The sequence below is a fragment of the Artemia sp. Qi Xiang Cuo genome, chromosome 13 (assembly GCF_049724085.1).
Source record: "Artemia sp. Qi Xiang Cuo chromosome 13, ASM4972408v1, whole genome shotgun sequence".
Taxonomy (NCBI): domain Eukaryota; kingdom Metazoa; phylum Arthropoda; class Branchiopoda; order Anostraca; family Artemiidae; genus Artemia; species Artemia sp. Qi Xiang Cuo.
This window is the reverse complement of record NC_142806.1, coordinates 70,213,567-70,237,505: the sequence shown is the minus strand read 5'-3', so window position 1 is coordinate 70,237,505 and position 23,939 is coordinate 70,213,567. Positions and strand designations below refer to the sequence as shown.

At 35.9% G+C, this 23,939-nt stretch overlaps 1 protein-coding gene across 1 annotated transcript in view; it reads right to left on the bottom strand.

Annotated features, from left to right (window-relative positions):
• Window positions 1-23,939, bottom strand: part of LOC148945598 (uncharacterized) — a 240,017-nt gene that overhangs the window by 30,638 nt on the left and 185,440 nt on the right. The window contains exons 18-20 of the mRNA XM_089098857.1: window positions 19,641-19,817; window positions 14,430-14,764; window positions 5,239-5,403 (exon numbers count right to left, since the gene is read on the bottom strand). Coding sequence (XP_088954983.1) covers window positions 5,239-5,403; window positions 14,430-14,764; window positions 19,641-19,817 — 677 coding nt within the window. The remainder of the gene's footprint in view (window positions 1-5,238; window positions 5,404-14,429; window positions 14,765-19,640; window positions 19,818-23,939) is intronic.

Below are 23,939 nucleotides of genomic sequence, written 5' to 3'. Positions count from 1 at the left end.
TTTTAGATAGTTATTTGGTTCAAAATACTCCAAAGATCAGATAACAAAAACTCCGGGGTCGACAAAACCCCAGAGCCGGGGGGCAAGGGTTTTAAGCTATACCCTGGGGGCATTTAAGTTTTTTATGGAAGGGATAGCCGTGTAAACTTCGGAGGGAGCTTGTTTGATTGGAAATCGGAAGTTCTAGTGCCACTTTTTTAAAAGTCAAAAGTGGTCAAAAGCCAAATAGCTCCACCATGTCCTCTTTCCCCCAAATGCATCCGCTCAAAATTTAGAAATAGCGATTTTGTTCAAAATGCTGAAAAGATAAGATAAAAAAAACTCTGGGGTCGACAAAAGCCCCTTAGAGCCTAGGGGCAATGGTTGTAAGTTATGCCTTGGGGCATTTAATGTTTATATGGAAGGGATGAGCGCATAAACTTCTAAAGGGGCTTATTCGATTGGAAACCGGAAGTTCTAGATCCTCTTAAAAGTCAAAAGTGACCGGGGACAACAAGCCCCAGACTCCCTCTTATCCCCAAATGCATCCGATCAAAATTTTGAGATAGCCATTTTTTACAAAAGTGCTCAAAAGATAAGATAAGGAAAACTCGTGGGTCGATAACCCATCCCCCAGAGCACGGGGCAAGGGTTTTAACTCATGCCCTATGGTAATTTAAGATTTCTATGGAAGGGATGGTCACATAAAACCTCGAAGGGGGCTTATTCAATTGTATATCGGAAGTTCTAGTCCCCTTTTTTTAAGTCAAAAGTGATCGGAGAGCAACTAGCCCCCATGCCCTATTTTCCCCAAATGCATCCGATCAAAATTTTGAGATAGCTATTATGTTCAAAATGCTCCAAGATAAGATAAGAAAAATCCGGGGTCGACCAAACACCGCAGTGCCCAGATGCAAGGATTGTAAGTTATGACCTGGGGGCAGTTAAGGCTTTTATGGAAGGGATAGTCGAACAAACTTCGAAGGAGACTTGTCCGAAAGGAAATCGGAAGTTCTAGCACCCCTTTTAAAAATAAAAGTGATCAGAGAGCGCCAAGCTCCCTCCCTCCACGCCCTCTTCTCCCCAAATGCATCTGAACAAAATTTTGAGATAGCCATTTTGTTCAAAATACTCCAAAGATCAAATAGCACAACTCTGGGGTCGACACCCCCCCCCCCCCAGAGCCGTGGGGCAAGGGTTGTAAGTTATGTTCTGGAGGCATTTTGGCTTATGAAGCAAGGGATGATCATATAAACTTCGGGGGGGGGGGGGGGCTTATTCTATTGGAAATCGGAAGTTCTAGGAATAATTAAAAGTGATCGGAGGGCAACTAGCCCCTCCCCAACGCCCTCTTTTCTCCAAATACATCCGATCAAAATTTTTAGATAGCCATTTTGTTGCAAATACTCCAAAGATCAGAAAACAAAAACTCCAGGGTCGATACAAACCCCCAGAGACCGGGGGCAAGTGTTGTAAGTAATCTCCCTGGGGCATATAAGTTTTTAATGGACAGAGTGGTCTTATAAACTTTGAAGGGGGCTCATTTGTAAAATTAAAGTTTTAATTCCCTGTTTAAGAGTTATAAGTGATTATAGGGCAACTAGCCCCCTTACATCCTCTTTTCCCCAAATGTATCTGATATCTGATAAAGATTTGGTGATTGCCATTTTGGTGAAAATACTCCAAAGATCAGATGACAAAACTTCTGGGGTCGACAAAACCCCCAGAGCCAGGGGCAAATGTTGTAAACTATTCCCCAGTGACATTTAAAGTTTGTGGGGAAGGGGTGGTCGCAAAAACTTCGGAGGGAGATTATTCAATTGGTAATTGGAAGTTCTTGTACCTCTTTTAAGAGTCAAGAGGGATCAGAGGGAAACTAGCCCCCCACGCGCTCTCTTCTAGAAATGCATCCGATCAAAATTTCGAGATAGCCCTTTTGTTCAAAACACTCCAAATATCAGAAAACAAAAACACTTGGGTCCACAAAACCCCGCAAAGTCCAGAGGCAAGTCTTGTAAATTATACCGCAGAGCATATAGAATATTTATAGTATATTTATAACTAATATTAAGTTTTTCATATAAACTTTAGAAGAGCCTCATTTGATTGGAAATAAAAAGTTCTAGTTCCCTTTTTAAGAGTCAAGAGTGATCAGGGGCACCAAGATCCCCCCCCCACGCCCTCTTTTCCCCAAATGCATTCGATCCAAATTTTGAGATAGCCATTTTGTTCAAAATGCACCAAAGACAAGAAAACAGATACCCCAGGGTCAACACAACCTCCCAGAGCCCGGGGGCAAGTGTTGTAAGTTATGCTCCGGGGCATATAGGGTTCTTATGGAAGGTGTGGTCTTAAAATCTTTAGAAGAGCCTCATTTTATTGGAAATTGAAAGTTCTAGCTCCCTTTTTAAAAGTCAAGATTGATCGGAGAGCTACCAGCCCCCCCCCCTTCCACACGCTATTTTAGTAGTACTTTCCAAGACTTCAAGACATAAATAGTTTTTACTACTAACAAAAGTTTTGCTACTGCCCGCTTCCCTAACTGTAAAAGTATAAAGCCTACTGCGTAACTGGCGCTTACTACTTATGTCCCGGACGTCCTCAAGGGTCGCGTTGGGGCTATCTCCTTCACACGTTCCTGGATCAGTTTCCTGTAACTGGCGCTTGAAGCCTTGGAAAGAACTTATAAAATTAAACTAAATATTTGACATATAACGATATTTATTGCTGAAAGCTCATCAGTTTAAGATGTAAATTTCACTGCAATTTTCATTTTATTTTCAATGCTGTAGTAAGTACAAAAAAATAAATATTTAGATTGTAATTCGTTTTCAGTAAAGCGCCAAAGACGCAGTATGCTTTAGACTGTTTCAGTTAGAGAGAGTGGCATTAGCCGAACTCTTGTTTGTAGAGATTTTGGCTCGTTTTATACTTGCTTTGCATATTCAATTTAAGTTTTACACGTTTTAAGATTTATTTATTCATTTATATTAGTACCTATTGTATGATTGTTTGGTATGATTCTTTCTTTATGATTATGATTTATGGTTTATTCTTTAATAGTAATTTTGGTCGTTTTGAGTTTGAATTATTATAGGTTTTTATTTCTGCTGATCCAAGTTTCTTTTTCGGAAATTATTTTTTTAAAAACTAATAACAAAAAAAGAGGATCTAAGTATCTTTTGCTACTTGAGAGAGAATATTTAACATTATTTGGATTATCCTTATTTATAACGTAATTATATACTAATTGGCGTAAAACAAGTAAGCTATAAATGGGCTGTCCATTACCGCCCAAAGGAATTTTTATAATTTATTTATAGAAACTATTAAATTTTACAAACATATTAAATAGAACAAATCCAGAAAATCAAATAGAATGTCCAAGTTTTAACGTCTTGAAATAATAAATGTGTCCGTCTAGCTTTTTTTATTACGAGTATCAACTTTTCAAAAACTCGAATTAGATAAGAGAATTTTTTTTTTTACAGTTTAATGTTCAAAGACTTAATTAAGAGATAAACTTGTATATAATACGGTAAAATCATAGGAATTACTCTTTTAGCTGAAACTGTTGCCAAAGAGTCTGTCACCTGTAATGAATTCCTACTCCAATATGGATTAAATTTGAATCTTTTCTTATTCCCAAAAAACATGCTTTACATATATTCCTAATTTCCCCTAAAATTAGAGACATATCAGTAGTAGCAGTTCAGATTGGATATCTATCTGCCCCAGTAATAAGACGCGGTTTCATTGGATTTTTATGAAATTCGGAAGTCCAATCAAAGTATCATTTGATTTCAGAAGGTATACACAATGGAACATGGTTGGTTGGTACTGAATTATACTACAACGTAAATACCAAAAAAAATTACTGAGGAAAAATTAGAAAAGAAGTTTTACCGATATCTATGACGTCATGCAAAATTATACAAGATGATGAATGAATCCAAACAGCTAAAACAAGAAGGCATGAAAAGAAATGTCTGAGATAATGATGAATGAAAATGAAGAAAAATGAGAATCTCATTGAATTGCAAACGAAAATGTTACACAACAAAATCTGCAGTATGAACACAGTGAATCAAAATTACAATGGGACGAAGAAAAAGATTATTTTACCGCCTGTGAAGGATAAAGACGAAGGAGGAATTGAATTCACAATAGATTTTCTTAATTAAATTGAAATTAATGATTTGCCTCTCTTTGACTTAAAATTAAAGTTTAACACAATAATTATGCTAATGAGTAACTTAGATATTTCAGAGGGTATATGCAATGGACAATACCCCGTTGCTATTGAATTAAATAACAACGTCATTAAAGCAAAATATAATTAGTGTGGAAAAGCTTTAAAAGAAATTTATTAGCACCCATGACGTCATGCAAAATTATGCAAGATGATTAATAAATCCGAAGATTTAAAGCAAAAGGCATGGAAAAAATGTAAGAGGTAGTGGTGAATAAAAATGAGGTACAACGAGATCTGTGATTAGGAGACATGTGACAACAAGCATCGCAACGAATCACAAGTACGAATAATGGGCAACAAAATATGTGGCTATAAGACAAGCGACAGCGAGGATCCCATCAAATCGTAAACAAAATACGTGGTTCGAAGAGAAGCAACAGCAAGAATTTGAACAAATCCCTAGAGAATATAAATTCTATAAATGGTGATTTTCTGAGGGATAAAACAAGAAAGAGGAATTGACTACAAACCAGAATTTTTCACTTCAATTGACGTTACTGATTTGCAAGTTTTACAGATTTTCATAAATAATGTTTTACTTGGCAGAGATATAAATTTTTGATTTTTCAGGTCGTAATATTACAAGCTTTTTTTTATTTCTTTTTTTTTACATTAGTGACTTTAATTATGATGGATATTGAAACAAATTCGGTCAAACTAAAAACATCTTTCAATGTCCTATATTGTTTGTCTGATTGTTTGAATATGATTCTCAAATTAAAAAAAAAGAAAGAGAGAGAGAGAGAGAGAGAGAGAGAGAGAGAGAGAGAGAGAGAGAGAGAGAGAGAGAGAGAGAGAGAGAGAGAGAGAGAGAGAGAGAGAGGAGAGAGGTATGCATAATGTCATCGAACATACAAGACTAAAGGCTTTAGATCAAGAAGTTTAAAGACCAAACTTGAAATTAAAATTGAGGAAGGCGGCCTACTGTCACTGTAATTATTAGCAAATGAAAAACTGGGTATTAGAAAGACAGTAAACCATAACGAAAAAAAGGTGCAGCCTACAGCAAGTATGATTTTTGGTAGCACAATATTTATGATAATTGCATTCGGTTGGCTCATCTGAGGCATCTCTACAATCAGACTTTCCATCACATATTTCTCCTAATGCAAGACATTTTCCGTCGATGCATCTGTGGGTTTCACAAACTTGCGTCAGGAGTGGGTCACCTAAAAAAATTCAATTTCCAGTAGTATATTTTGTATTATTTAAGTATAATTACTTATATAATATTATTTTACAAGCAATTAAATTATATTTCTGTGGGTTTCACAAACATGCGTCAGCAGCGGGTCACCTAAAACCATTAAATTTCCAGTAATTTATTTTTTATTATTCAAGTATAATTACTTATATAATATTATTATACAAGTAATTAGATTATATTTCTTGTAATAAACACGAAACATGATAAAGCAGTTTAAAGATACAGAATCTATAATTAACGTAGCCATATAACAAGTTCAAGAGAGATAGAGAGAGAGAGAGAGAGAGAGAGAGAGAGAGAGAGAGAGAGAGAGAGAGAGAGAGAGAGAGAGAGAGAGAGAGAGAGAGAGAGAGAGAGAGAGAGAGAGAGAGAGAGAGAGAGAGAGAGAGAGAGAGAGAGAGAGAGAGAGAGCGAGAGAGAGAGAGAGAGAGAGAGAGAGAGAGAGAGAGAGAGAGAGAGAGAGAGAGGTATGCATAATGTCTATCGGACATACAAGATTAAAGGGTTTAGATCGAAAAGTTTACCAATGTTTTGAGTTGTAAATTTTCTTCTTTAATGTTGCCTAAATGAAAGTTGAGTTTCTAATAATGGTGGCAAAATATTCTTGCAATTCTGGAATGGTGTTGTAATATTCTTGTTTCAGGAATGTTTTTGAATTTACAGTTATTTACTTGACTGGTCACATCTTCCTATATACACGACGTATTTTTGACGTAATACCTTCAATTAGGTATTTTTTCTAAGGCCATTGTTTTTATATGACGAAAAAATAAAAGTTAAAATGGGAATAAATCCTTTTTGTTAGAGGGTATACTGCTATGATTCATTCATCTTTTCACTGCTATGATTCATTTATTCGAAGCTATCACTCCATTCAATTCAATTCAATTCATGCTCTGGAAAGAGCATGAACTAAAATATGGTAATTTTTTGGGGTATAATATCAAAACTTAATTTGATCTCCGATGACAAAACTGACGAGAATAATCTGTTTTCGCTGCAGTGAGCTTAGATTAATATATTTAAAACGACCTAGTTAAACATGATCAATAGGTACCGCAGCAGTGTTATTGTCGTACATAGCACTAATCACTTTAATGTATTTGTCTGGTATACCACACAAGGAAAAAAACCTTTACTAAAGGTCTTCTATCAACAGAATCGAACGCTTGCTCATAATCTATAAAACTGAGGACCAAAGGTGTTTTAAAACTCAGGCACTTCTCAATTATTAGCACAAGAGTGAAAATTTGGTCGACACATCCTCCTTTTTCTAAAACCGCACTGTTATTCTCTTAAAACTTTGTCTACGGCATCTCTCAGTCTAAAAAGTATCATATTACTAAGTAATTTACTACCTACAGAGACCAGACTAATGCCTCGATAATTACCATACTCAGTTTTATCACCTTTCTTGTAGAGTGGCTTAATTAAGCTTTTCCTAAAATCGTTAGGTACTTCCCCTTTTTCAAAAACCATATTCATAATCTTTAGAAACTTATTTCTAACCTCAGAGCCACCATATTTAAGAAACTCATTTACCACCCTATCAGCACCTGGAGCCTTATTACTTTTAATCCATTTAGTACTGTCGCTAATTCCTCCTCACAAAAAAATCTTCCTTCACATCCAAGGTATCAAAAACTTTTTCATTTTCCTCCATATCTTTTCCTGCAACTCTATCTCGGTTAAATAAATTCTCAAAATGTTCGGCCCATCTCTCTTTAGTTTTGGGACAGATTGCCGAAGACTGTTCTTTTCGGCCAACCGTCTAGGGCTAAACGGACTGCAGGTCGGACTCGTTTGGGGTGGGAGGACGTCATAAAGAAATATATAAAAGAAATAGGAATTTCCTTGGCGGGATTAAAGAATGATACTTTGGATAGATTGGAGTGGAAGAGGAGCGTGCGTAGCTGTGTTGGCCTCAGGCGGTTGGGTACTGCAGTGAGCAGGTAGCAGTAGTAGTTATAGTTTATTTAACTAAATAGCTGGTGGTTTACAATCATGAAATTTTTATGATTCAAGTGCCATGCAGGAGCGTAGTTTCTATGGGACAGGGGGGTCACTACCCTCTCCAAAATCTAGTTTACCCCCTCCCAGAGCCCAGTTTGCCCACCCAGCTGAAATTTAGTTCCTTCAAAAATCTTGTCAAAACTAAGATAAACCTGCATAATTCAAGCATTCAGAGAAACGGGTCGATTTTCTTAAGTATATTTTTTGCCCTTATGGTACTATATGGCTCATTTTTCATTTTCACTATCATTTACACTTGATTTTGGACAATTGGCCTTAACGTTACCCCCCCCCTCCCCTCCAGATTCTGACGAAATTACACCACTGGTGCCATGTGCAGCCTGTCTGTAAAAAATCATCTCTTAGCCAAAATGTGATGAACAATAGTGAGGGCATAATTAATAGAAAATTAATAAAAATTTATAATAAAAAATTAATAAAAATTAATTAATAAAAAATTTTTGCTCTCTCTATACATCCGAAATTTAGACAGAAACTAAAACAAGTACCATGGCAACGCAGTAACACGTGGCTAAACAAACTATTATGACGTCAACATATGTTTTATTCCAGCTGTCAACCAGGTTATATAAATATAATAAAATAAAAATTGACTTAGTAAAAAAAGGAGAGAGCAAAGATCAAAAATGATTCTTGTATGTAGCATTCAAGAACGTGCTGAATTGTTTGAAAATAAACAATATTTTCTTGTCAGGGAATTTGAGTTGAATGCTATGCAATCTGTGGAGGTTTGTTTATGAAGTAGGTTTTAGATAGAACAAAAACTGAAGAAACCGAAATTAAATGGAGTTGATTAGATTAAACAACCAGAAAAAATTTAGAAGGATAAACAAAAATAAAACAAATGAATGGTCATCAGACCTTTTTCCATTCTCTGTCAGATTGGCTAACAAAAAGGCTTTTATAAAAGGAAGACATGTCCAGACTTTTCAATCTTTCCTCAGCTTTTATTTTGCCGAATGTATTTCTACAACCAGTAAAGAGCACAATACGTAGATGATGATATCGGTGGCAACGATACAAATTTAACAGCCACTGATGTTGTAATCTTCTAAACTAGAACTGGAATTCGACAATGGATCCAAAAGAAATATCAATCTACACCCTAATATTAATATATTGCTGTTGGTAGGGAGCTATCTATATTATGCATAGTGTTCTGTATAGGTTGATAAAAGACTTCAGCCAAATATCAATATAATAATCAAACAGTTCGTGGTAGCAAACTGTAAGCAAGGAGTGATGCGGCTCAATAGTCACCGAAAATCTAAGAAACAGATTCTTGGTAACAATTAATATACCTAAATAATCTAATTTTTATGCTTACTCAAAATATGTTAAATTCATCGACAAAAGTTACGAGCCGGAGAATATTTGCCCTAATTTTGGAAAAAGGGGGGAAGCACCCCAAAACATCAAGTAATCTTAATGAAAATTACACGGCCAGATTCAGCATATTAGAAAACCCTTCTGTAGTGTTTTCAAGCTCCTATATACTAAAATGTGGAAGTTTTAATTTTTTGCCAGAATTAAGATCACAGAACGTGTTTATTTGTTTTCTTTTTTTCTTTTTTGTTTCTTTTTCCCAGGGGATAATGGTGTCAAACCAATAATCCTAGAATATCGGAAGAGGGCTCATTCTATCGGAAATCAAAAGTTTTAGTGCCCTTTTTGAGTGACCAATAATTGGAGGGCATTAAATTGGAGAAATTAAATAAAAAAAACAAGTTTTTTCAACTGAAAGTAAAGAGTGACAATAACACTTAAAACAAACAGAAATTATTACATATATGCGGGGGGGGGCTGCCTCCTTCTAAATAACTCGTTCCTTACGCTAAAGTTTTTTTTAGAACTTTCAAAAAATCTTTCTATTCTAGTTCAACGGCCCATGGGTTTCAAGAGTCATTCTTCAATAATTGGAACAAAAAAGTCTAACTTTAGCGTAAAGAGGGAGGTATTGAGAAGGGGGAAACTCCCCTCTTATACGTAATAATTTCTTTTGTTTTGAATTTTAATGTTGCCCCTACTTTCAGTTGAAAAAACTTGTATTTTTTATTTAATCTAATAACAGAATGAACCTAAATATGTGAAAGGATGAAGAAACAGAGGGTTTGCCAAAGGCTCTTTTTTAAAAAAACATTATTTTTGGTTTTTTTTTTTTTTTTTTTTAAGTCCTAGCGTCCGTGGTTTTTAATCTTATTCCACTAGATTTTTAAATGTATATTCCATTAGCTTTTAAATTGTATATTCCACGAGCTTTTTGATTAGGTTTTTAAATTTTATTTCCACTAAGTCTTTAATTTTATTTTGATGAATGCACTTCTAATACAAATAAAAACTAATCAGGCGGGTTCAACTGCATAGGGCCGCTATACAGCCAAGGAATCTTTTTCGCATCAGACTTCAAGCCTCCGCATTGGGTAGCCCTTAAGAAACTCCCCAGAAATCTTAAATTATAATCTCTTTTCTTATTTATTGGCTTGAGAGGAGGTTAAGCAGCTCTCATCCCAAGCCCATTCATTTTCCAGACCGCCATTTTATTCAGTATAGTTGAATGGTCCAGTAATTATGTCTCTAGGAATATTGGGTGTGTCAACCCCCCTCAATTATGCAATTGGTCCATTATGCTTTAAAACTAAATGTTGCTTTAAGACTAAATCAAAAGGTAATGTGTATATATTGGAGTCAAACTTAAAACAAGCAAAAATTAACATGAGTAGGGCTGACAACTCCCATACCTTCTCAGGACCAGAACATATTTTCTATTTTACTGAAAAAAAGATGACAATGGATTGTCAGTTTAATATACATATACTGATATCTATTCCTTAAAGTTTTAATAATTTTTTATCTAATAAAGTCAAAAAAGTGCAAAAATTTCAGGTCTTTACTTTCTTTGTTAAAATTTGTTTTGTGGAAGAAGTTTAATCTAAATTGATTAAAGCCAAAGACCCATCCCTTGCCGGCTAACAATTTCATGATTCGTAATTCAATTTACAGATTTGCATTCGTGATTCAATTTCACAGATGTGCATTTCTGTTAAAAGACATTCACGTAGTGATATAAAGATATTAAGTAGTGAGAATTTTCTAACGCACAGATGTAAATATGAAAGGCCAAAACTAAGGATTAAAGTCTTAGGCAACCCATCCCACTACCCTGATAATTCTAACCACTGATAGACTAGCTACCCTGATAGACTAGCTACCCTAGCTAACCACTACTCTGATAAACTAGCTAAATTTCTGATATTAGAGCAATAAAGGATAAATAAATACTTCGGCCTGAAACGATGTGTATTTTTCAAACAAGTCTTAAAATTCTTTTGAAAGAAAAAAAATTATCACAAATTCCAATCTTTTTTTTGTTTCCAATTGAACATGAGTTAGCAATTCTACAGACCTGTTTGAAATGGGCCTAACCCCTTATGTCATCCTATTGAGAGTAAACATCAAATAGTGTCAACACTACTACTACTAATACTAACAACTCACCGCAATACCAAGCCGCCGGAGGCCAACACAGCTACGAACGCTCCTCTTCCAATCCAATCTATCCAAAGCCTCCCTTTTTACGCCCTCCTAGGAAGCTCCCAATTCCTTTAAATCTTTCTTTATGACGTCCAAGTACCCCAGACGAGGACGACCTGCTGTTCGTTTAGCCCTAGACGGTTGGCCAAAAAGGACAATCTTTGGGAATGTAGTAAGAATTAGTAAGATTATTTAATAAGTAAGATTACTAATTAGTCAATTAGTAAGAAAGGTCAAATCCACCATGGGACATGAGCGACTAAATGATTTAGTATTAATAGGAATAGAACGCAAAGAATTATGAGCAATCAATTGGGACAAGATAGTTAATAATTTTACAGAGGCTCAAGAAATAAAAGTCGGGTGTAAATAAATGGAAAATTTTGTTAATAAATGACAACTTTGTTAAAATTTGGATCCTTCATCCGCACAACGTGCCCTGACCACCTCAACCTTTCTTTCCTTATAGTATTGAACCACATTTTTTCGTATAACCTACTGTTTAAAATGTTGTCAGTCAGCCGGGTACCCAGAACAATCCGTAAGCAATTTCTCAGGAAAACGTCTAGTAAATCTCCATCGGTTTTTCGGAGCGCCCATGCTTCAGAGCCATATATAATCACTATCATCACTGTAGCTTCTAATATTCTAAGCTTAGTTTGCCGACTTATCTTCCTATTCTTCCAAACTTTTTTTTCACTGTGAAAAAACACCCTGAGCCTCGGCTATTCTACTTTTAACACATTCACTGCACCCACCGTCTTTACTAATAATACTATCGAGGTAAGTGAAGCTGGTCACCTGATCAATCTTTTCGTTACCCATTGTCACCTTTTCATCTTCACTTATTCCTAGCCTTAGTGACTTAGTCTTCCTAACATTGATTTTCAAATCTATTCTATCACCCTGAACTCGCAAAACTTCTAAAAGTTCATTCATTTTGCTCACACTTTCATCTAGGATGCTTAAATCATCAGCATAATCTAAGTCCAGGAGACTTTTTCCTCCCCATTTGATTCCGTGGTCTCGCTTTGCCTTTCCTGTGCTCCTTAAAATAAAGCCCATCGAAATAATCCATACAAAGGGGGATAGAACACAACCCAGCTTAACTCCCGATTTAATACAAAACCAGCTGCTAACCTTATTCCTACATTAACCGCAGCAGTTTTATTCTCGTACATAGCACTAATCATTTAATTATATTTGTCTCGTATGCCACACAAGGATAAAACCTTTACTAAAGCTCTTCTATCAACAGAATCGAACGCTTTCTTATAATCTATAAAACTGAGGACCAAAGGTGTTTGACAATTCAGGTACTCCTCAAATATTAACCTAAGAGTGAAAATTTGGTTGTCAAATCATCTACCTTTTCTAGAACCACACTGTTCTTCTCTTAAAACTTTGTCTATGACATCTCTCATTATAAAAATTATCATGTTACTGAGTAATTTGCTACCTACAGAAACCAGACTAATGCCTCGATAATTACCACACTCACTCTTATCACCTTTCTTATAAAGTGGCTTAATTAAGTTTTTCCTAAAATCGTTAGGTACTTCCTCTTTTTCAAGAATCATTATCATAATATTAAGCAACTTTTTTCTAACCTCAGAGCCACCATATTTAAGAAACTCATTTACAACACTATCAGCATCTGAGCCTTATTATTTTTTAATCCTTTTAGTACTGTCGCAAATTCTTCCTCAAAAAACAAATCTTCCTTCACATCCAAGGCATCACAAACTTTTTTATTTCCCTCTATATCTTTTCCTGCAACTCTATCTCGGTTTACCGAATTTTCAAAATGTTCTGCCCATCTCTTTTAAACTCTTTCCTTATCACTAATTGTGGCCCAGTTCCTATTTTTAACTGGGACAAGTCCAGATTGACTACTCCCTCTCAATTTATTAACATGCCAGTACAGTATTTTACTATTATGCCGCCTAACTGCATATTCCAGATCCTCGGCAATTTTATCCATGGCCTCCACTTCACACCTCCTTAGTTTATATTTTAATACTTTTTTCAATTTCTTTACATTCCTTTTTTTTCATATGATCTATCACTCAGATAATCCTTGAACAAGCCCCCTCTCCTTTTTATTAAACATAAAGCTTTGTCATTAATACTCTTAGCCACAGTTCTAGCTTTTTTCCCTAAGACACCTTCAGCAACTTCAGAAATTATTTTTCAAAATTATTTCAACCATCTTCCACATTGTCAAATTTTAAACTCTCAAGTTTAGTATTCAACTGTTCCTGGAATGTTTCTCTCAAATTCTCAACCTGGAGTCTATAAAGATCATAACTTCCCGGGAGGTAGTTACCTTCCGAAATTTCAGCCTTAAGTTAACCCTAGACATTACTAGATGGTGATCTTTACCTTTAACACCAATAACAGCACTCCTAAATACCATAGTATCTTGTATTGATCCTACCAGTCTTCGATTTACTATAACATAATCAGTAAGGTTTGCTGTCTTACCATCACGTGAATACCATGTTAACTTATGAGCCATTTTATGACCAAACACCGTATTGGTTATAACTAGATTTTTAAACCTACAAAATTGCAAAAGTCTGCATCCATTATTGTTTTCTTTACCTACACCAAATTTACCTAGGCTAGGATACTATCTATCCCTGTTTATACCGCCATGGACGTTAAATCCCCTAATAAAAACACCATTTTTCTGCCTGGGACCCTGTCCATTTGCTCCTGTGACTGTTAATAAAACGTATCTGAGTCATTAGTATCTCCGTCAGTCGGTTATACAGGGGCGTATACAACTATAACTGGTGCCCTGAACTTTTTAATCATAAAATGAGCAATAGTATTCTATAATTGATACCTTCCCAGCCTAAACAAGACTTAGCAGCTTCCTTATTCATCATGAGCCCTACTCCCTGTTTATGTACCCCATTCTTCCTGCCTGAGTAAACCAATTCTATATCAACCAATTTCATGCTTCCTACCCCTGGGATATGAGTTTCTGAAACTCTTAGTAAGTCCAGTACGAATCGTCTGAATTCATCAGTCAAAATGTCGACACGATAGTCATTTTTTAACGTCGTAACATTCCAAATTTCAATTTTCATTCAACAACAATTAGTTCCAATTCAATAGTGTCAACAAACTGTCAATAACGAATGACTCATACTAATAGCAACCGAAGCTCTTACTAAAACCGAATTTTGATAACAATATATAAATTGGGATTATTGTAATTCTAAATACGTAACATTCAAAATGTTTAAAGTCACACAACAAAAGTTCTGAAAATCTGCCTAATTTTTGAAAAGAAAAGTCCCTTTATTATAAAACTACCTTTTTGAGAATTGTGGCTTTGGAAAGCAAATTACGTTTGTAACGTAGTTTAAGTAGTGCAATCAGCTACATTAAAGATTCAAAATTTATTACCTTTTGTCTTTCCTTTTTTGATCAAGTAGATCGCCGAAGTAACCTCTGTACTTCGGCTCGCTCTCCAAACCTGACCATTTTCATAGCACATATTTTCATTTGTTTCATACATCCCAGCAAGGTACCACTCTCTACTGTCTTCTGAGCATACTATGGCACCCTCTTGTAGCGGAGTTCGGCACATAGCAGTAAGATCGGGTTGTTTCACAGAAAAACAGAGTGGTTGTGACTTGTTTTTGCATAGATTTTCATCAAAATTCAAGACATATGACTCTAAATTTGATTCCATTCTCGTTATGAAGCAGCGAGAAATACTGTTAGGTAATCCAGCGTACCTAAAAAGAAAGTTTAAAGTCTAGAATAAGTCACCAATAAATAAAATCTTAGGGGGGGGGGGGTGACAACAGCCTCAATAAGCGAAATATTAGGGGGAAGGGGGTAATCTGAGGGGGGGCAATGTGACAAAGGTGCCAATAATTGACCAAATTGACAATTTTTTTAAAAGTGAAAATAGAAAAAAAACAAGGAATGAGGGAGCCAGAAACAATCATAGGGAACCAAGGGGGCATGACAAAAACCTGAAGGATATGTTGAGTATGTTTTTTGTGTTGGTAGCAGTTTCATTAAATTTCCATAAAATGAAGGCTTAGAATTTAATACCATTGTTTTTATGAAGCAGTGAAAAATTATGTTAGGTTAGCTAGTGTACCTAAAAAGAAAGATTCGAAGTCTAGAGAGATTTGAAAGATATGTTCTTCACTTTTGAAGAAATTTTCATCAAATTTCAAGTATTATTCAAAATTGTATACTATTCTTGTTTTTAAACAGAGAGTAATGTTTTTAGGTGATCCAATGTACCAAAAATAAGTTTTTAAATTCTACGAATGACAGAAACCTGAAGGATATGCTGAGTATGTTTTTTTTTCTTTAAAGCACTTTTCATTAAAGGCATCATAAAAAGCTTAAAGATATGTTCAGACTGTTTTTCGTTTTTGAATAAATTCCACCAAGTCTCAGATAATATAACTCTAAATATGATACTAATATATTTACGGAACAGCCATAAATCCTGGTGGGTAGGCCAGTGAGCCTGATAATGAAAGACGTCGCGTACTTTTGCGATTTTCGTAGATTTTTTTTTTAAGATTTTAAAACCTAAGACTAAACTGGATTATGTTCTGATTTTCTTCATTATGAAGTAGATGAAAATCCTTTTAGGAAAGCTGGCGTGTGTACAAATAAAATCTTAAAGTCAGTCACGTAGCCCCCAAAAATGATCAAATTCAATTTTATGAAAACTTATTATACCTTTGTTACCCTTGTTACCCCCAACTCTCGTCAGCTTGCCATAATAACTCACCGTGGTTTGGCCACTTAATTCGCATGCCAGAAGAAGCACCCGGCAGCATACTTTTCAATTTTTATCCTCCTCAACATGGCTGGAAGCGCCCCCGTGGAAGACCGCGGTTCAGATGGAGGGACAGCCTTACCTAGTACTTCTCCATGATCGGTACTGATCTCCAAGAATCAGTCACGCTTGCGCATGACCGTTCGGAATGCAGGAAAAGAGTCTCATCTCTCTCTACGCTGGACCACCAGCAGGAGCCTTAAGTACCGGGATCCGGGAATTACTTAGGAGTGATTTTCAAGTTTTGTGAAGGTTAGAGTAGGGTCAGGTACACAAAAAAGGAAGCTTGAAAGTCTATGAGGCATCATGAAAAAATAGGAATTACTGCACTTGCGTTGTTCAGCAATAACAAAAGTACACGCCTTTTTTCTATTAACAATCATGCCAAGGATTAGCAAAAGTAAAAATGCTTTAATATCGTCTTGTTTTAGGAATGCATTAGTGAAAGTCACAATTAGCAATCAAACTATACAAAACTTGACATAAGAATAATTTACAATCAGATCTTTTGCACCTGCCACGGCTTTTGCGCAATGACTTCCTAAAACATCCTGCATAAATACTAAAATTAGATGACAAATTTAGAACAGCCCATAGATAGGCCTCAGCCCTCTCTATGCCTCCTTGTTGGCTTAATTACTCGTATCTTGCTTTTTCCTTCTCAAAAACATCGTTCATTGTGTTACTCCTGTCCCCGCGGTTCCTTTACACATATAATCTAAGGGACCATTATACAGGATACCTCACCCCAGTTTCTCCTATGGTCTACCACCTGCTATAGTATGCAATGCGTATGACCATCAAGTCTAGAATAAAAGTAGCTACTATCATCAGTCAGTTAGTCACAGATAGAAGTAGACTTCAATAAGGCGAGTCCCACTTTTAGTCTCATCCCAATGCTTATCGTCATTTCGACCAAAGATTTTTCGCAAGAATCACGTAAGGAAATTTAGGTCAGTATGGTGTAAGGTTCAAAATAGGTCAGTAGGTCCTCCAATCTTGCATCCCACACCACATTCAAGCAGAAAGGAATATTTGTCAAAACTTGTCTGAGCCGGCGCAACAAAAGAATTTCCGACCTGTATGGTTCGAGAGGTATAGCCTACTTGACCTGGGGCCCTTCAATGCCAACCCTTCAGACACAATTTTCTGCATAAGAGATAGGAAGGCTTTATTTTACTTTGGAGGATTGGCTCAAAATTTTCGTAGCAAGCTTTTTGGAGCAATAGGATATGCAAATGATGATTTGCAGACCTTCATCTGTATTTTTTCAAGACAGTGCTCTGACCCAGTTAAGACCAAAAGGAGAAAAACCCGTGTAAAAGAGACAGAGAGGAGGAAATTTCTGGAAGGAAAGCAGATTTCAAGCCTCACAAGCCTTGCCCCCGGAGGTAATCAAATCCACATAAATTTTAATGGGCCAAGCAGACTCCCGTCAAGTAATTCTAGACAGTTGATTTTTTTTTCTTTCTGGCAAAGTTTCAAAAAAGTTCGGGACACTAACACTAAACGCTGACGGCTTAACAGACTTTTACAGTGAGAAGTTTGACACTGACTTTAAACGTCAGTGGTCATTTTTTTTTTTTTTTTTTTTTTCATCATACGATTTAACGATAAAAAACTAAAACTTTAAAGAATTCTTTTCTGGATGTATTATCAAATATTAAAGAATCAGTCTCAGTGAACTAGTCTAACATACAATAAATACTGTATTTCTTTAGTTCTTTCCAAATTATGGAAAACACCTTGATGAATCATTGATTTATTCACCCTTGAAATATTACTCCAGCAAACGAAACAGATTTCAGAAAATGTCCGGCGTTCTGAAAGCTATATCTAGGTCTCAATTTTCCCTGATTTACTTGACCTAAGTCCCGCTTGTGTTTGAAAGTCGTCATGGGGCCTCTTTCTTCGTAATGGCGTGGATGCGCCTTGCTTTCTTCTGCTAAATCAAGAAAGTATGAGACGTGGTGAGGAAATAAGTTATCCTTCCACTTTTTCGGGGGTTATCGTTCATCTCGTTTGATGTTATCAAGCCATTGAAGTGGCTGGACTGGGTCTTGGTGGAGATTGTTTATTGGATTTTAAGATTTAAGGCACTTGAGGAATTCGACATTGAGACTCTATCAAGGTAGGTGATTCCGGTGATTTGACGAGACCTATAATTTCGAAACAGCGAGTCGACATTGGCAATTCACCTTCAGTGCATGAATCTCATATGAGTAGAGCGTGACGAGGGTGACGAAGGCATCAGAAAGTTCTGTCTGAAATGGATCCATGCTACGCCATATGGGCATAAAGAATTTGGAACTGGAAATTGCAATTGCGAGCCACATTTTTAGATCATTTGAGTAGCTGTTGTCACTGGTGATCATACTAACAAGGCATCAGAAATCGTTGACCCACTAAACACTCTCTCCACTAAATTTCTTGTCTTCCTTGGAAACCTTCGGCTTCCTTGGACAGCACATAGACTTTGTTGTGGATGCATTTATGATAATTCTAAAAGGTCTTCTCACTTTGTGGATGTCATTAGCTACAGCCTGTATATCACCAGGTGCTCCAGCCTTGTCATCAGTCTAGACTGGCTTATGTGTCAGACACCCCCCCCCCCTTCCCGAGTGCGCCAAAGAAAGGTATCCGAAAGGAAATCAGTAACAAAAAATATGTCCTTTGAAAACAATAAAATACATTTAATGTCGATTCCAGGAAACTAACTTTGTTTTCTTTCCTGTGAAATTAAATAGTATTTTTATTATACGTTTTATATAGTAATTTTTGTTATCATTTTTGTACTAAAATATTTCTTATTTTTCAATGTTGTTTTAAAAGGTTTTACCCGTTATTAATATGCTTTGTTTAAATTGTATGAAGTAGATATCGTTTAGGTAAAGCACAAATGACACTCTAACTTTTAGGGAGTTCAAAGGAGTGGTTGTTCCACACTTATTTGCGGTGACCTTTTTTGTTTTATATTTTATTTATTTGTCCAGAGTAATATCTGCTATTCTAACCCAGCCTTAGTAATTCATTTAAATCTCTGTTTGTTTTGGGGCTTATTTATTGATTTGTAGCTAATTTTGTCCGTTTGATGTTGGACTTATTATACATTTAATTTCTGTTCGTTTTAGGGTTTTAACATGTTCACTTTTCTTTGAAAATCCTTTTAGAAATTTTTTTTTTATTAGTTATTTAAAAGTTCATGGGTTATCAATTATTCGTGAAGAAACTTAAAATTTCTCAATTTTTTTATACAAACAGGATGGATTTTGAATTTGTTTAGAAATAGTATTTTGCTTCTTAGAAAAGTAAATAGTACACATCTTTTTATGCTTATCATACAAAAACTTATTGTTTGTGTAGATTGTAGATTATTGTTTTTGGAAATTGTAGATTTCCAGGGAAGAAAAAGTACCTTTATGATTTTAACATTTTATGGCTCAAAAATGATTTTATCGATACTAAAAGAGTTTTTTTTTTATAATTCTAACCGGAAAATATAAATTTCTATAAACTAAAATGAAAACGGTTGGCAGTCATGATATATTTGATAACTAACTATTCAAGGAGTACCTCCCCTGTCACAACTACATCACTCTTTCATTTTCATTTTAAAAAAGTAATTTTTCTGGGAAGCGTTAAAAAATGTTTCTTGCTTGCATTTGGAGAAAAAATCGTTCAAAATCGTACTTGTTAATTTCTGTATAAAGTATGAACATCTACCAATGCTCCAATGTTTGTGCCAATAGACCTTAAAATAAAAAAGCTTGCATATAAAGAAAAACTAATAATTTAGCACCTACCTGGGTTGCAGTTTCAATGGGTTTATGTCCATGGTAGGTTCAAAAGGGACGCTAGCTTCAAGTATGACAAAGGGTTCAAAAGAAAATATTTTAGCAACATCGCGAATTTGCTCAAAAGGGGTAGAAAATAAAGTGTTTCTGATCAAGCCACCAGCAATAGTCAAGTCTGTAGGTTGCCTAAAAATATAGATGCGTCTTATTTTATATAATTGGTAAGTATCCGTAGTTCCAGGTCGGCCACTACTCTAAAAAAACACATGGTGTGGCACAACGCTTACTTGAATCAAGGATTTCTCTGTTATACATAAGAGTCAGTAGGTTTTTGATGCTAAAAAAGATTAATTTTTTTCATGCCGGAAAGTTCAAAGAAAAGAGAGTATTTTCTTATAAAGACTGCATACAGTCAGTAGTCAGAAGGAACTCTATAGCGTTGCTTGTAGTAAAGAGCCATAAGGCTTCAATGTTTTGTTATTCATTTATTATTTCTTTTCCCAAAGGCACATCATATGAAAGGAGTTGTCGCAAACTTCGGAGGGGGCTCATTCAAAAATCGGAAGTTCTAGTGCCCTTTTTAAGAGTCAAAATTGATCAAAGGGCAACAAGAATCTCCCCCCTTTCGCCTAGTTTTCCCCAAATGCACCTGGTCAAAAATTTTTAAATACCCATTTTGTTCAAAAAAGTTCAAAGGTCAAAGAGCTATACCTCCCGAGTTGAAAAAAAAAACCTACAGATCCAAGGGTAAGGACTTTCAGGTATGTAACTTGCCCATTGTTAAAATATAAGGTTTTTATGGAAGGAGTGGTCGTATAAACTTTGGAGGAGGCATATTCAATTTGAGACCGGAAGTTCTAGTTCCCTTTTTACTAGACAAAAGTGATTGGAGGGCAACAAGCCCTTCTTGCCCATTCGTCCGCAAATGCAACTGATCAGAACTTAGAGATTGCCATTTTGTTCGAGATAGGCCAAAGGTCAAACAACTCTGCTTCTGGTTTTGAGCAAACCCCCCCCCCTCTCCGATACCCACGGCATGGACTGTAAGTTATATAAGTTGTTCATTGTCAACATATAATGTCTTTATGGAAGAGGTGGTTGGAAAAACTTCGGAGGGGGCACATGCGATTGTAAATTTAAGTTACAAGATTTTTATGGAAAGTGTTTAGAGTTCAGAGTTTAGTTCAGAGTTTATTTATTCATCAATAGTTTTACAACAAGGACTTCAACTTGGTCTACCCTGTAAGGCTTAATGGCCGGGAAAAAACAGTGAAGAAGCAAAAATGATACAAATACATCCAATCAACGTTTTTAACATGATACATTCACATCACCAACTTAAAAAATCCCCAAAATCAAGAGGCAGGGGAGTAGTAATTCATCAACTGAAATAAACAGCAAACCCAATCCGGAGACATCAACTCCAAGAGAAACCGGGGAAAACCTAATTATTGAAATTCTCTAACATACTTTTTGAAGATCCCAAACTAGTGGCAGCTCCATGCAGACTCTAGGAGAGTATTCCATATCATGTTACAAGCTAACAGAGGGTTGAAGTCAGAACAAATTAAAGGAGTATAAGCCATGTGTAAGTTATTGGAAGCGCAGGAATAACGATCGCTGAGAAGTCGATCGCTCAGAAATAAAAGATATATTACTAAATGGGGCAGGAGGAAGCTAGCTTTGTAACTCTAAAATATTTAAAGAAGCACAAGACAGAAAATAACGAGAATTCAAGTCAAGCAATGGCTTAAGTAGGGATCAATCAGTGTCCTGTATAAGAGTCCTTGCTTTATCATATGGTTTTGAAATTGACTTCAGAAACGAGGGAAAAGTTGACATTCAAATAATATATCAGTATGAAACATAAGGCTGAACTAGGCTTTAGAATAGGATTCTAGGAACTGACCCTAGAAATACGTGTTCAAGCTTTTGAGAATCCCAAGGCTTCTCGAGACTTTGATTTTAATAAGGCCAATATGATGCGTTTGTTTGTATAAACTTGGGAGGGGGTACATTCGATTGTAAATTGAAGGTTATAGTGACAATTTTAAGAGTCAAAAGTGATCGGAGGCCAACCAGCCCCCATCTCCAGCTCTTTTTTCTTCAAATGCATTCGATAAAAAATTTTCAGATAGTCATTTTGTTCAAAGTAGAACAAAGGACAAATAACTAGGCTTCCGATTTCGACCCACCCCCAAGTCCCCATGCCAAGGGCTGTAAGTCATGCAAGTGGCTCGTTGTTAACATATAAAGTTTTTGCAGAATTGAAGGTTGTATAAACTTCGGAGCGGGCATATTTGATTCCAAATTGAAGGCTATAGTGCCCTTTCTAAGAGTCAAAAGTAATCGGAGGGCGACCAGTACACGCTCTCCCCCACACCCTTTTTCCCCAAAAATAAAATTAATGAAAATTTCGAGACAGCCAATTTGTTCAAAATAGTCTAAAGGTCAAAAACTATTCCTCCAGGGCTGACTAAACTCCCCACAACCCCGGAGGCAAGGGCTGTAAGTTATGAAAGTTGCCCATTGTTAACACATAAGGTCTTATGGAAAGAGTGGTCGCATAAACTTCGTAGGGGGCTAATTCAATTGGAAATCAACAGTTCAAGTGGCTTTTTTAGGAGTCAAAAGTGATCAGAGGGTACCCCCCCCCCCGATAAGTCGCCCTCCCAAATGCATGTAATTAAAATTTTGAGAAAGAAATTTCGTTCAAAATAGTCCAAAGGTCAAATAATCTCGTTTTAAGTTTTAATGTTGCTCCTTACTTTCAGTGGAAAAAAACTTGTTTTTATTATTTAATTTCTGATTGCTCTTTAAATAATGATGGGAAATCCATGGAAATTCTCTTCCCCCATGAAAAATTCCCCCATGGAAAGATCCTCCCACGTAATATCCTCGCTCCCCCCCCCCACCAGAAAAAAATCCCCTAAAAAACGTCTGTATACTTCCCAATAACCAATACTATATGTAAACAATGGGCAAACTTCATAACTTGCAGCCCTTCCCCCGGGGATTGTGGGGGATTAAGTCGTCCTCAAAGACATAGTTATTAGATATTTCGACTGTGCTGAACAAAATGGCTGTCGCAAAATTTTGATTCGGCGACTTTGAGGAAAAAAGGGCACTTAAAAAGGGCACTGGAACTGTTAATTTCCGTTTGAATGATCCCTTCGCGACATTCTAGGACCACTGGGTCGATAAGATCACCCCTGAAAAAAAAAAAAAAAAAAAAAAAAATAAACAAGCATCCGTGATCTTTCTTCTGACAAAAAATACAGTATTCCACATTTTTGTAGATAAGAGCTTAAAACCTCTATGGTAGGGTTATCTGATATGCTGAATCTGATGCTGTGATTTTCAATATGATTCTATGACTTTTAGGGGGTGTTCCCCCTTTTTTCTAAAATTAGGCAAATATTCGAGGTTTTTTTTAATTACTGCAGCTAGTATATAAAAGCTATATACTGAGCTCTTTACTGAACTCAAGGTGAATAAAGCTGTTCTTCTGCTCCCTTCGATTCCCACTTCCACTCCCCTCTTTTAAAATCTTCACTCCTTATCCCCTGCATGAACATTCCAGTTCCCTTAAATCTTTTCTTATGGCTTTTGCATATTATATGTAGTTTTTTTAAACATTGGTAGCTTCACTCTTTTTGCAGCAAGGAGGTCAAAAGTAATTTTGTTTAGCGTGTATTTTTCCTTCTATTAAACTAATCACTGTAGTTTACAGTCGGGACATTTTTTTTCAGCTTAATCTACAGCCTAAATGGATACAAGATAATATTGGAAAAGCATTGCAATAGGGCTGTTCTTTTGCACTAAAATCTTACATCTAAGATCTCACATCTTTCTGAAAATATTTCCGTTCTTTTAAATCAACTTTGTTCCAAGATCTTGCAGCTCACTGATATTAGCAAAAAATGTAAAGGATGCCATCTTTCTGCCATATAGAACAATGATGAGAGAACTTTGATGATATACTCATCATTGTTCTTAGACCGCTGATCAGAGAAAGATTTCCGTTCTTTTAACTCATCTTTGTTCTAATATCTTACAGCTTACTGATGTTAGCAAAAAGTGTGAAGGACGCCATCTTTCTGCCATATAGAACAATGATGAGAGAACTTTGATGATATACTCATCATTGTTCTTAGACTGCTGATCAGAGAAAGATTTCCGTTCTTTTAACTCATCTTTGTTCAAAGATCTTACTGTTCACTGATTTTAGCAAAAAGTGTGAAGGACGCCATCTTTCTGCCATATAGAACAATGATGAGAGAACTTTGATGATATACTCATCATTGT